The sequence below is a fragment of the Lytechinus variegatus genome, chromosome 1 (assembly GCF_018143015.1).
Source record: "Lytechinus variegatus isolate NC3 chromosome 1, Lvar_3.0, whole genome shotgun sequence".
NCBI lineage: Eukaryota > Metazoa > Echinodermata > Echinoidea > Temnopleuroida > Toxopneustidae > Lytechinus > Lytechinus variegatus.
Genome location: NC_054740.1, coordinates 91,855,798 through 91,870,258, shown reverse-complemented (window position 1 = coordinate 91,870,258; position 14,461 = coordinate 91,855,798). Strand labels below are relative to the sequence as shown.

The 14,461-nt window shown below is 32.6% G+C and overlaps 1 protein-coding gene across 1 annotated transcript in view; it reads right to left on the bottom strand.

The window, feature by feature from the left end:
* The window catches only part of LOC121428578, a 42,569-nt gene that overhangs the window by 23,503 nt on the left and 4,605 nt on the right, over positions 1 to 14,461 (bottom strand). Inside the window, exons 2-18 of the mRNA XM_041625301.1 lie at positions 14,180 to 14,340; positions 13,541 to 13,592; positions 13,124 to 13,227; positions 12,792 to 12,873; positions 12,229 to 12,422; positions 10,264 to 10,388; positions 9,435 to 9,523; positions 8,756 to 8,863; positions 8,169 to 8,264; positions 7,655 to 7,729; positions 6,831 to 6,998; positions 5,981 to 6,211; positions 4,791 to 4,859; positions 3,390 to 3,460; positions 2,648 to 2,804; positions 2,129 to 2,197; positions 1,348 to 1,463 (exon numbers count right to left, since the gene is read on the bottom strand). Of these exons, the coding sequence (XP_041481235.1) occupies positions 1,348 to 1,463; positions 2,129 to 2,197; positions 2,648 to 2,804; positions 3,390 to 3,460; positions 4,791 to 4,859; positions 5,981 to 6,211; positions 6,831 to 6,998; positions 7,655 to 7,729; positions 8,169 to 8,264; positions 8,756 to 8,863; positions 9,435 to 9,523; positions 10,264 to 10,388; positions 12,229 to 12,422; positions 12,792 to 12,873; positions 13,124 to 13,227; positions 13,541 to 13,592; positions 14,180 to 14,340 (1,967 nt within the window). The remainder of the gene's footprint in view (positions 1 to 1,347; positions 1,464 to 2,128; positions 2,198 to 2,647; positions 2,805 to 3,389; positions 3,461 to 4,790; positions 4,860 to 5,980; positions 6,212 to 6,830; positions 6,999 to 7,654; positions 7,730 to 8,168; positions 8,265 to 8,755; positions 8,864 to 9,434; positions 9,524 to 10,263; positions 10,389 to 12,228; positions 12,423 to 12,791; positions 12,874 to 13,123; positions 13,228 to 13,540; positions 13,593 to 14,179; positions 14,341 to 14,461) is intronic.

Here is a 14,461-nt window from a genome sequence, read left to right as displayed (position 1 = left end):
TTTATGTCTCTCTACACATATACCCTGAATAAAAAATCAAGCCCCACCCCCACCTAAAAAAAATATATTACTAAAAAAATTTGCTGTTATTCTTACTACCCCTCCACATATCTGAATCTGGATAAATTCATTCTTGTCTTGAGAGATTCCTCCTTTGTTCTTAATCACCTTTAATTTTTTTCTCTATGATCACACAATAAAATAAAACTTTAGCGATCAGTCAAGAATGAGCAAAATGTCCAACAATCAGTCCCGAGAATGAATGAACTGTGCAACTGTTCTTCTTAGAACCTAGTGGCTAAAACAGTCTATGAAGCTTTGAATGAGATAGCTGCCTAAACTATGGACCCATTTATGGAAGTTTACAATCCTCATTAATGTAATTATATACACGTTTACTTTGAATTCTACAAGGATCTACACAGGACAGGGTCTTTCAGGGGAATTCTTCATGACAGATCAAACACAATTTGTAGGATGAGTTCTGTAGCTTATCTCGTTGATGGTATTTGCATTATCACCGACTGGTTGGTTATTTACATATCATCAAATGTCCATATCCGGGGTTATTTAGACTATTCCTTGGAAAACTTTGATTTAAATGATTGTTTATAGTGATAACTGATTTTTATCAAGTTTAATAATAATTATATTTTCTTATCATAGTTTTCACACATAAATGTACTTAAAAATCTATAAGCACTATACAGTAATACAGTATAATTATCCTGGCTTTAGCAGAGCAGCTGTTATGCACTATTTTCTAAGAATACATTCCTGCCAGTTCATCATTTGCCTCCCCTGTATTTATTACTATTATCATTATTTTCTTGATTAACAGTCTGACACACACTTCTGATAACATCTCACATCATACTAATTCTTCTCTATTTATAGGAATTTCAATTCTTGCAAGACAAAATTTTCATATAACATTACAAAAAGTTCTTTAGAAGTTTTAATCAAATTTCAACTTCTAGACTAAACATCTCATGATTGAGACTAATCATTGCAATTATCGTTACTGTTCTACTGGACAAGAGATAATTTTCTCTAACAGAAAGAATCTATTCCATCTATCATTTTAATATTTTCATGCCATGCTGCATGCATGAAATTTTAAAGAAGTAAAATTAATTCAAAGACAGCAAATAAACTGTGTGATTAATAACCAGGCTAAAAAGTTTCACAATGACTGGATGAGAAAAAACAGGATGAGAATTTATTTTGCAAAACTGGATCTAGACATAAAATTTCTGCAAAATCAATCAAGTCTCTTGCTATTAAAAGTTGCATTGAGGAATCATGAATATAATGGACTGTATTAAGATGCTATGTCAGACTCACCTTATGTGATTTTGAAACCCTACCAAAAGATCTCCCCTAGCATTGGCAAAGCAAACACTTCGCAGTGTATCATCAAACCATAATTCACGCACCAAGGTATTGGTTACATCCCAAATCTGTCATGGAAAGGTAACACCACAATTTAGGAATAAAAAAAAGAGTTTTGAGCACTGCATTACTTGAATCAGTAATTGGGTAGTTAATTTCTGCATACATATAATATTAACATTTAAAATACAGTTTTTCATCAGGTTCAAGTTTCTCCTCTATTTTTTTTCAACCTCCTATAAAATACCAATTTTTTTCCTTGTTTCATCCCATATTACCTTTCCTTTGCAGCCACTTTTCTCTCTATCTCATCTGAACTCTCGCTTTACTATCTCGATATTTCTATCATGTATCTATCTTTTCCCTTTCTCATCCCCCCACCTCTCCCTCTCTCTCTCTCTAGTTAGTAAGGAAAGGACCCTGTTAGAAATTTACTTGTATTTGTGTATTTTATACTGGGTGATGTTTCACAAAGATTTAAGTATGACTTAGAGACACACTAAATTGCCGACGCATACATGATATGCAATGCGCAATCTTATTGATCAATATGCAGTAGTGCGCGTTCTCTTCTTATAATCTGACCGATAAGATCATGCTTTCATAACACACATAATTGAAATTTTATGTGCGACTCTTAGTCATACTTAACACTTTGTGGAACACCCCCCTGGTGAAAAAAATCCATCAATTATACACAGACACACGCATACTCGGTCTTTTATGAATTTACCTTGAGAGCCCCATCATCGCTGGTTGTAGCAAACAAACCTAAAGATGGACAACTGCACAATGCAGTAATCTGTCAAGAAAAATAAAAATAACTTGTACACATGTACAGTATAATATAAATTACAATTGATTGTACAGTATGTATAAACTAAATTAATAAATTATCACTTTATTCATTTGCAAATTGCAAATCTCATTTCCATCAACACAATCATCATCATCACCATCATCAACATCCCCATCACCATCATCATCAACATCAACATACCCACCACCACCACCACCATCATCATCACCATCATCATCACCATCACCATCATCATCATCAACATCAACATACCCACCACCATCATCATCACAAACACCATTACAATAACATCATTTGTTATGTCAGCATCTGATATTGCAATATCCCCTATTAGGTCTATTGTTTAAGGCAATATCCAGACATTGTTTAATTCTTAATCGTTAGCATTCTTATTCTCCGGACTTCAACTGATTTCTTATCCTAGTCCTTTACCTGTTTAGTGTGATCATGATCTTTAAGATGTTTAAGCGGTCTGATCCCAGGAATCTTATTGGCAGAGATGTACTGGGGTAGCTGTGATGTTGGTATGTTCAGTGATGAAAAGCTTTCACCATCGTTGTCACATGATAATTCATACATATTCACTACACTGCATTGAATTAAAACATAAACAAAGCATGAGTAAAAATAGCAATCAATCATGCAAACCATCCTACTCTGCAAGCATATAAATTAAAAATTTGAGAAGTACTTTGAAATTGTGAAAACAAAATCATAAATGTTTCCAGATTATGTATTATTGTAACTCCTATTGGAAATTCTTTTAATGTTCATTATCTCATGATAACATTCTTTAAATCATTTTCAAAGAACAGTATTTCAATGAAAAAAAAAGAAAAATAATGCAAATATAAGGTCTCTATAATACTGGTGATTTAGGCATGATTTACACACAAATGCTCTGTATCAATGAAATGATTAATAGAAATATAAATAGGAAATTAGGTCTACAATGCTAACCGATTAAAATGGGATTAATGTCATTTCACAATTTTTTTTATATGAATGTTGTATAATAATTGAGCATATTCACTGGCACTTTATTCACCTACAAATACAACAAAACTACATCCTTATCATTTAGTGTTCTCAAGATTCCGTTAAATGATGTGTTAGTAAGAAATATTTATTAATTCCAGATTACAAAATTAAAGTATATCTCCATGCTACTCACTATGTTGGTAAGACAGTGCACAATATATTGCCTAGCATTGATAAATGGGAAGGAGAAGTGGTGCATGCTATCTAGAAATGAGAAGAAACGTGCGAAGGATTCAAGGAAAAGAACAGAAAATAGGGAAAATAATGTTAAAGCGATGAAACATGAATCAAACAGGTTAGAGTAAAAGTTGATGAACAGAATATGAAAGATCATATAAAGAGACAAATGCGAGGTAGAAGGGGAGAAATGAAAGGAGAGATGTAAGGATAGAGATAGAGACGTGTTGAGGTGCAAGAAAGATGATAATGTATTGATAAATATAAACTCAAGGGAATGTAGAGAGAAATGCATGAAGTTATATAGGGCAGTGATAGAGATTTAATAAGTGAGTCCCATCATACTAGAAATGCAATTGATCCCATTGATCTAGACTGGAAATTCAGAGACACCATCACCAAGAATAAATATATAGTAAGTATTCTCCAAAGTATCAGGAACCATCGTGCATGCCATAGTAGAATCATGACGACAATGCATGTTCATTTTATTGAATAAGGAGCAGTATATACACCTCTTTTTCTGAATTATGGAATCAATGATTTGCCATATATACAATTTTTAATTAAGGACTAGTGAATATACCTCTTTTGTTAATAAACATCTTTCATTAATAGAGATAACTATTACAGGAGTACTTCTTATTCTAAATATTGAAACAGTGAATAAACCACTTCTATATGACATTCATTTTCCATATTTGAGATCAAAAGATCAATCTCAAATGTATGATATAATTACCAGTGACAGTAGGCCTACCATTTCAATCAATATAAATTACCACGGCAAACATTCCTGAATAGACAACCCCAAAAAGTGTCAAGGAAATTTAATATAATAAGCAACAATTTCATCAATGAAAAATTTCATGCATGAAACCTTGGTTATTCAAGTGAAATGAAGTATTTTAAAGTACAAGCAGTATGACACCAACAAAGCAAAAAATTGAAAGTTTCACAAAAGAAAAAAATATGACTTTCAGCAAACTGGTGTAGCATGATTACATAGTACATCTGAAAAGGTTATTACAAAGCAAAAATCATTTCAGATGAAAAGTTGCTGACAAATAAATTATTAAATGAAATATTGATATGTTGTGATTATTTTATCTCATGATACTTACTCAAGGTGTGAGACTTTATCAACACTAATGGGAAGAGTTTGCATGTGTGATGTATGGTTTTTAATATAGGATTGGGATTTTCAGAAAGAGTGATATAGGAAATTTGTCAACATTAGTACATTGTGCATTGCAGGAACATGTGAAATGCAAGAAGAAGCAATAGGATATGTAATCAAGGAAAAGACTACAATTACACAAGGTTAAATAAAACAGATTGTGAGAATAAAACATACCACTTTAAGACAAGAGAGCTTGATAGCTTGAAGAGTGTTACCTATTCCTATCTCCCAGATCTTGACAAGCTGAAAAATAAAGATCAATAGATGAAAGAATAAAATGATCATAGAAAAGGATGAATAATAGACGGATTAGAAGCTTGTGAGAGGTGGGTCGGTATTGCAGTAAAAGATGTTTTACATCTACAGTGTTGACATTAATATAATCCAACATACTAGATGTCATTCTGTCAACCTGATTCACTGCCCCCCCCCTCAATAATAAGACAACGTCCTTGAATTTTCTCCCTCATGGAATTTACTTCTACTGCGGACTTAGATTTTTATCATGTTCTTTCATATTTGGTTAAAATTCTAGTCTTGTGTTATATTGTGTAGATCTGTAGAAAGGAATTATGAACCAAGATAACAATACGTTTTTTGTGGTATAATCTTGTGTGCGTCAAGATATCACTAAAGTTTTATTGTTGAATGAACAAGTTTAGAAACATTATCTTTTCAGACTGCAAAAGGAAAAAAAAATATGATATTGATTATACAATGTTGCATCAATAAACATTTGCTACATATTAATTCATAACTAATTCATTTACAATATTGTTAGGAAGTTTCAGGTTTTTCTTAAGTTAAACTGATCTTAACATTTCGTATGATTTTAATATTTTAAATTAATGTATGTATATGTTTATAACCACTGGAAGTGGGGCAGAAGGCGTATTGCCAGTTATTCAGTTAACTATTTCTACCCCTGGCAATCCAGTGGTTAATTTCTATCTTATTGTTCATTCTTTGATATCTGAATTGTATGTATTCTTTATGTTCTCTTCATTTTGCCAAATAAATAATAATACTAATAATTTGAACATTTGAGACATACACTGCTATTATTTCTCTCTGTCACCTGATCAGTCACCTGATGATCAGCCATGAATCATTGCGATCATACAAAGCACAGAGGATCTTTTGAGAATACAGAAACAACTGTGCCTCACATTTAATTTCAATTAAAATTAATTTATTTTGCACTATTCAATAAAGATTACATCAAAATTGCACAACCACCAATCAGCATTTAAATCCTTCACTCTAAATTGGTATTAGATATTCTTCTATATTATATATTTACGTGTAGAATTCATAAACAAGAAAGATCTAGTGCTTGGCTGGCAGATGATCCTTCATCTTACCTTGTCTGAACCACATGAAATAAGCCTGTCTGCACTGGCTATATAGTTATCCACCTCTGGTCCATAGACTCCATGGGAACATTCTAGTGCTAGGACACCCCCTCCATGAGCTTTCAGTGGGTACTTCATAGAGTGAGATTGACATTCTATCAGTGAGATCTGACCGCTAGCTAGACCAGCAAAGATGAGGTAATCACTAGTAGGAGTTTCCTCACAGCCATTAGCACAATCCTGGGAAGTAACACACACAAAAAAAAAATTAAAAAGAGAAGAAACAAAACTGTGATGAATATGATTGATATATTACCTGATATAACCATGAGAAAACCTTATAGTTTTCTGCAATTTGATGTTTCTTTCCCAGCAAACAAATCTTTATAAATTTCTTTGGATTGATGTTGTGTTGAGAAAATCATTATGATTACCCTCAACACCATCATCATCTTCATCGTCACCATCATCATCATCATCACCATTACCATCATCTTCACCATCATCATCATCATCCTCATCATCACCATCATCACAACCACCATCATCATAATTCTAATCATCATCATCCTAATCATCATCATTATCATCATCATCATCACCACCATCACCATCATCATCATCATCATCACCATCTTCATCATCATCATCATCATCCTCATCATCATCATCATCATCATCATCATCACCATCTTCATCATCATCATCATCCTCATCATCCTCATCACAATCGTTACCATCATTACCATCATGATGATGATGATAATCATTGATAAAACCACCTGGACTTCTGTGTACTTTAGTTAACCGTTCAATGACTCACAAGGAAGATCATGACACACTTCCAGGATTATCTTACCAATTTGACTAAGGCTAGACTTATAACCGATTCCTCAGGCATCATGGGTACCAGAAGTTCTTTAGCCTGACATGGATTGGTAGAACTATCAAAGATTAACACATCACCCATCTCAAGAACAGTGAAGATCAGAGAATTCTTGGGGTCATAGACGATATCAGTCAGCACCTACAGAAAAAAATATTACAAAGAAAATATCATAAAAGACCCTTCACTGGATGTCATTGCTTGTCTATATTAATAAACTTTGATTTGAAGTTTTTTTCAGATCAGCATCTTCCTGGCTAGGATGAAAAAAAAACAGCATTTAAAAATTCTGGTTTATGTTAACATCATTAACTTGCAACTTTATACTAGCTGCAGGTGTTTTGAATGAAGAGCTATAAGGGACTTCATCAACACCTTTTATTTTGCAAGTCTAAAAATCATATCAGCTAGAGATGAACGACATGAGTTACAGTTAGGCCTGTCAGGGAACTGTTTTATGCTCAGCAATTACCAATTTCATTCTCTGTAAATATCACTGATATGATTGCGAAAAGGCCCTGAAACATAAAGCTCAGAATTACGATTGATCTTTAGACAGACTTCTATGATCGATCGTTGTGTATCATCAATCGCTATACATCAGCCCCACTGTTAATCAATAAGGGCCCCTGCCCCCCCCCCCCTTTCTCTGACTGTGACTATATAACTGTTTAATGTTTTAAAGAGAATGTTTAATATCTTCTGACAAGTTTAATAATACAGTATCCATCATCTTCCTCATGATACAATGATTTCATGTCCTGGATATAGTCCATGAATGTTTTTAACCAACCCACCTGGTAAGATGGCATAGGATATATGATGGTAAGCTCTGTCCCTGATACAGCCGATATCAATCGTACACCACCATCCTATTTAAATGAATCATGAAAAAAAAAAAGTTTAAGGATACCAATCGGTATATATTCCAGTTTGGGGTTATATCATATTTATGAAAGCAATGACCAAATACAGAGATCAAATTCAGTGTTATGGGGAGAGGGCTTATAAAATTTGAAAAATGACATTTCTGCTGAAGTAAAGGCTAAGAAATCAATATCAATATAGTATATAAAAATATAATCAAATTAAATTCTTAAAGTAGAATGTTCATCCCTGAACTCATTAGTAATACAAGGAATCATACATCTATATCTAAAAACTAAAAATTGAATGAGAACATGTTAACTTCAATTATTCATCAATTAAAATGTAACATTTACAAATGAATTTTCTTGTTTAAACAAATAATTTCATATTAAATGTTTACTGATTTCATGAAAGTCTGATAAACTTTGACCCTGGACTCACCTCAGCTGCACATAGTATTCTAGATGGTGAAGAAGGACTGGTAATCCTAGCCAGTTTGTGAACGCATGACCTTACTGGTGTGAATAGATGATGGAACTATGGAAGAAAAGTATAATCACATCCATTATCAAAACTAAGTAATCCATGGATTTCATAATATACAAATATTGAACATTTACAAAACATTCAAAATGAAGCTTTGACAGTTAAAATGGAATGAAAGTGTTATTACATAATCTTTCAAACTCATAGACCCGTATTCCAAAGTCAGGCTTATCTAAGACCATGGTCTAACTCTGTGCTAAAATTACATGGAGCCAAGAATTCAAAAATTCTGTTTCTCTTGTATATTTCTTATGTTTAATATTTTGCTTTCAAAATGAAAAAAAATAATTCAAAATACTTAATTCATCATTTGGGTGTCATATGAGTTAATAAGTTGGATGTGTACTGTTAGGGATTTGTGCCCCAAATGACCCTCTATAGTTAAACCACAAGTTTAAACCAAACCAGGGTTTAATTTAAACCTGAGTTCAGAACACGGGTCATTGTTTTTACGATTCTGTGCATGTAAATACAGTACTCACCAAATTGAAATTCCACACTTTAATATCATGTAATGTGTAATAGTAAAGTTGATTGGAGTTTGCCAGTTTCATTCCTAATACTTTCTCCCCTACATTTAACCTATGAGTCTGTGAATAACAATAACCAAAGAACAGCATCAATTATAATTGGTTTTAATATCATTTTATTCCTAAAGATAAGTTACTAATTTTCTATCAGACCTGTATAAAAAAATTGTTAATTGATAAGTTAATCATAATCCAAAAGGCACCTAGACATCTGAATATCCTTTTTGCATTTTGGGGTTTTATTTCATGAATACCTTTTCAAAACTGCAGTGTGTTGAATATTGACTTGCTATTACAGGGGCCGCGGAACGGTTTTCAAAGTGGGGGGCTGAGCCAAAAGTGGGGGGGCTGACAATGCTAAAAATCACAATTATAATGGTAATTTTTACGTTTTTGTACACGGTTTTGGAAAAAAGTGGGGGGCTGAAGCCCCCCAGCCCCCCCCCCCCCCCCCGGTTCCACGGCCCCTGCATTACTGTTATTGTTGTCATTTTTATTTTAACAAATTACATACATGTTTAGTTGATATTGTTATTCATTTTTCTTTTTTTTCTCCTTTTAATGAATAGTAATATATACTTAACAGCTTGTAACACACAAATTGACAACTGAACAGTCAATGAGTACTAACCAATTCAAAGGTATCTAGCCTCCAGATCCGTAATGTTCCATCTTTAGAACTTGATATAAGGAGAGGATCGGCAGGATGAATAACAAGACCTGCATGACCAAAAAAAATCAATACCAAAAATATAAGTTGTGTATATTGTATCACCATAATTTTTTTCCACAGGAAAATACCAGTATGATTCAATAATATTCATGTTTGACAAATCCTAAACTAAATAATACATTTCCTGATAAAATTTCATTTTGCTTTTCCAATTTTCACATAAATAATGCATGAGCTCCAGATATTTAGTATTCAGCTCCGATAATATCAGTGAAATTTTTGGTTTTGACAATCAGTTGAAACACACTTGTATTTGCTAATAAAGTAACTGTTATAGAACATTACTGCTGATAACCTACATGAAACTGTACAGAGATAATGAGATAGCAGTCCCAAAAAATGGTGTCAAAGAAACTCGTGTATGTTTGCTTTTTATTTAACTTTACAACTTCAAATTAACAGTACAAAGAAGAATTGCTCTTTCAGATCAGCTTATTTTCTCATTTTTGCTATTTGAAGACAAAATTATTATTTTGGCTATTTACAGAGAACCTTCTCTGGCAACTTAATGTTGGTTTGGGGGTGGCTGGTTACATATCTTTAAGTGCATCAAGACTCTCTTGAGTCAAATGAGATGCAAGTTACATTCATTATTACTATCATCACTACTGACATCATCAACATGGTAAAGTTTAAATGAATACAAGAAGGTCTACTTCTGCCTATCACAAAAAAAAGTCTAGTAAATATTAAAGGAAATACTTTCAATCATATGAAATTAACTAACCAGTAACACTAGCATAGTGGCCGATGAATTGATGGACTTCCTTAAACACCACAGCGTTCCAGACCTTAATTGCCCCATCCATAGATGCTGTGATGCAGTACTCAAGCTTGCGGTAGAAAACAAAACTAAAAGACAAAGAAAATATGTGTTCTTAAAAGATATCCGGTTTCCTTGCAGAATTAAAGGATTTTACTTTAAGTACCCTGTATAGAATTCCTTTGAAGAAATATGGGGAAGTGATAGAACATGGGGATTTTCATGCAAATGAAAGCATTTGATTAAGTTTTCAAATAAATGCAGATAGTTTCTCAGTTTTCACTGTATTTGCATACAGTATTGAGGTCTTAGCATTTATTTGTTGAAACACTGTACCTATAAGCTTCAATAGTAGTTAATGTGGGTGTAAGACAGCACCCTGATGTAATATAACATATATCTACTGTCCTAACAATAATTGATGTCTGCTACTTTGACAATATATTCAGAGTTATTGCTGTACCAGGAATTGTGAAATGTTAATACTAACGTTTACACAGTTGTTCAAATGACATCAGAGCAAAGCAATACATCTCTCTCTTTTAAATGATTGGAGAAAACCTGGTTTATGAATTATAAAACACATAACTTTTCTTTGTGGCCTTCTAGGAACAGCATGATACCCATAAAGTAAATGTGAAGGACTATATCAAGATTCTACTTTGTTTTCATTAAAGCAAAAGAAAAAGATGCTGAAGGTAATCCTACATTAACCTTTGTAAAACTTAACATTTCTACTTTTGTGAGGATTCTATGAAGTTCATATGAAACATTCTACGGAATCTTACTGAATCCTTTCTCTTTAGAAGTTGTATCAAATTTGAAAGAAGAACATGTAACAATCGTACATGTAGGCCCACTCTTAAACTGATATAAAAGTGAAAGAGCTGAACTAGATTGATCCTTGACTGCACAAACACTCAAAAGTTATGCCTTCTCCACTGCCAGAGCAAAGTAATATATCTCTCTCTTTTAAATGATTGGAGAAAACCTGGTTTATGAATTATAAAACACATAACTTGTCTTTGTGGCCTTCTAATATTATGAAACCCATAAAGTAAATGTGAGGTATTATATCAAGATTCTAATTTGTTTTCATTAACGTAAAAGAAAAAGATGCTGAAGGTAATCCTACATTAACCTTTATAAAACTTAACATTTCTACTTTTGTGAGGATTCTATGAATTCATATGAAACATTCTTTAGAATTTTATTGAATCCCTTCTCTTTAGAAGTTGTATCAAATTTGAAAGAACGTGTAACGGTCTTTAACTGTCATACATGTAGGCCCACACTTAAAATGATATAAAAGTGAAAGAGCCAAACAAGATGGATCCTCGACTCCAAACAGTCCAATGTCATGCCTCCTCCACTGCCAGATTGAAACTACATTGCATATTTCATTCTAATATTTTTTTTAAAAAGGTGTATTTTAAGGTAAATATTCATGACCTCTATCATCACAAAAATAGGATGGACAGAAAACATGCATCTGCCAAATAAAAATGACATCATTTTAATACACAAGGTCATCAAATTTCCATGTCATATTGATTAACATGTTGGATTAAAGAAAGCATTAAGATATTTTTCGCTCATTCAATTCATGGGATGATGTTGAATCAAGATCACAAGAGCGCTCTGGTGGTCAAGTGGTTTAAAACATTGGTTTAGTAACACAGGGGTCATGGGTTCAAATCCCTCCCGGGTTTTCTTTGAATATTTTTAACAGCAGTTATTTCTCCTCATAACAATTGTAAATGCTGTACTGTTTAGAGACATATGATGACATTTGATGTGACAAAGGCACTAGAGCTTTGAATACTGCATTATTGTACCAAGAAGGCATCATAGTGATATAACCAGTTCAAATTATTAGTTTCCTTCTTCACATAATTCTACTATGACAAGTAAACCATGTGCATTTACCAAGTAAGAGCAGATGCATGCCAATTCTTGATGCAGTAAACCTCTTTGTTTGTGATGTAATTGATGATGTGAATACCCTCATCACAAAGAGCAAATAATTGATGACGTTTGCGATCAACCCGAACATCTCTAACCCAGTCATCTTCTGTAATCTCGCTTTCGATTGGCCGACCTCGAACAAGAGGGTCACGGATCTGCATGCAAAGAACAATCAATTTGAAAGTAACCATGATAATCTCTTTTGTTTTTGTCAAATCTTTCCAAATAGTCTCTTTTTTGTTATTCAGTGATACCTTTCTGTACCTATATATAAACAACCAGGAGCCAACCTTTGATACCTGCTTTAGTTGATGAACTTTTAAAAGTAGATAATAGTTTGCAAATGATGTCCAAAAGACATCACTAATAAAGTACTCAAATCAATTTTAGATACTTTAGCCTAAAAGTTATCAGGTCCTGTTTAGTATATCATGCAGATCCACGCCGAAAGATTGTTATACTAAAAGATTTTGAGGTGTGAATCACAGTTATCAAAAAGTTATCCCAGAAGATCATAGACTAACCTCCACATGGGTCATCTTCCAAGCTTGTAAAAATCCTCGGCCACCAGTCACAAGTTCATCCATGTCTTCATTATATACCATACTGGAAATTGAAGAGAATTAGACAAATGCAAACCAATAAAAATTAAACTTTTTTCTTCTTCACCATTCAACCAAAGGTCATTCAAATGTATATTATTTTTACAAATCGACCAATCTTCATATTGATCATAATCTGAATTTTCTATACCAATATCTTATTTTATTTGTTGAAATCACATCTCAATTTTGATAAATTATTTGTGTCTTAAACAGATTGAAATCTTTAATCTTGAATCTTGAAAGATACTTACCATAGTATAGTTTCTGAGCAGTGTGATTGAGTGAGTTCCATGCAATTATTATTGAGATCACTAAATACATGCAGAGTCACATCAGGGGAATAACCAACAAATACCTGAAGAAATAAAAAAAGTTATTATCAATGTACATATGTGATCCATTTACATTCATTCTTTATTTGATAATATTTAGTATCATAGGAATAAAGAACAGCTGTTTTTTAGCAATAGTTTCAGGAATCAATTAATACATTATTTAAATCACTTCCATAAAATATTGTAGATACCTGAACAAATCTTTGTAAAAATTAGAATTGAAGACAAATATTATAGATTCATACTTTTTAGTTTGCTTCTTACAACAAGCATAAATATGGCGGTGAAAGTAAAAGTGACAAACTCAAGTACCATACCATCATTGCAACTCACCCTATGTTGTGGTACAAATATAATCCTGGACATGAGAGTGTTTATCTTGATTCTAAGGCAATTGAAGAAAGAAAATAAAAATGTAGAGATACATTTGCATCTACACATAAACATCAATGGCTAGTGATTAAAGACATTCAATAAACAGCCCAGTCACTTACTTGAAGAACGTATTTAATTCAATGTATGGATCTCAACAGACGGATGAGTAAATTTATTTTGGCATTTTATGAAGCATATATGATATATTCTTAAAGCAAATAATTAATAATATTGCCAGTGATTTAAAACAATCTTGTCAACTAGGCTATTGTCAACCATGAACTTTGAATCCTGAACTAATTTAAACTGACTATATTTCTAAAAAAAATCAACAATTTTTTATTTAAGATCATTATTGATCATTTGTTCCTTTCTCATTTTTTCAAAAAAATGGTCAATAAAATTTCATAATTCCAATCACTTAAACCTTTTTTTTAAACTCTCAGTTAACAATTAATAACATTCAATTTATTCTTTAACCATGATCACAAACTTTTGTAAATTCTGTATTCATATCAAAAAGTGATTTTAGCAAACTATTAGTACTATCTCATTTTTTTCAGAGACAATTAAAAAGCAACACATTAAAAAAATTACCTTTGACATTTGACCTCCTCATCAGGCAAAGTGCTGACACACCAAAAGTAGACTTCATTGATGACACCAGTGTCTACTTGAGTTACATATATGTTACTATTGGTGCAATGATAGAACGTCATACATCTGATCACATGACGATGATGAAAGGTTTGGGCCAGCTATAAAATAGAAAAAATCTTGGGATCTAAACAGCTATAGTACTAATGTTCAATTGACCAAAATCAGGGCTCGACACTAGCGGCGGTCCCAGACCGGTAAAAATCGCTGTCGGGCCGGTAG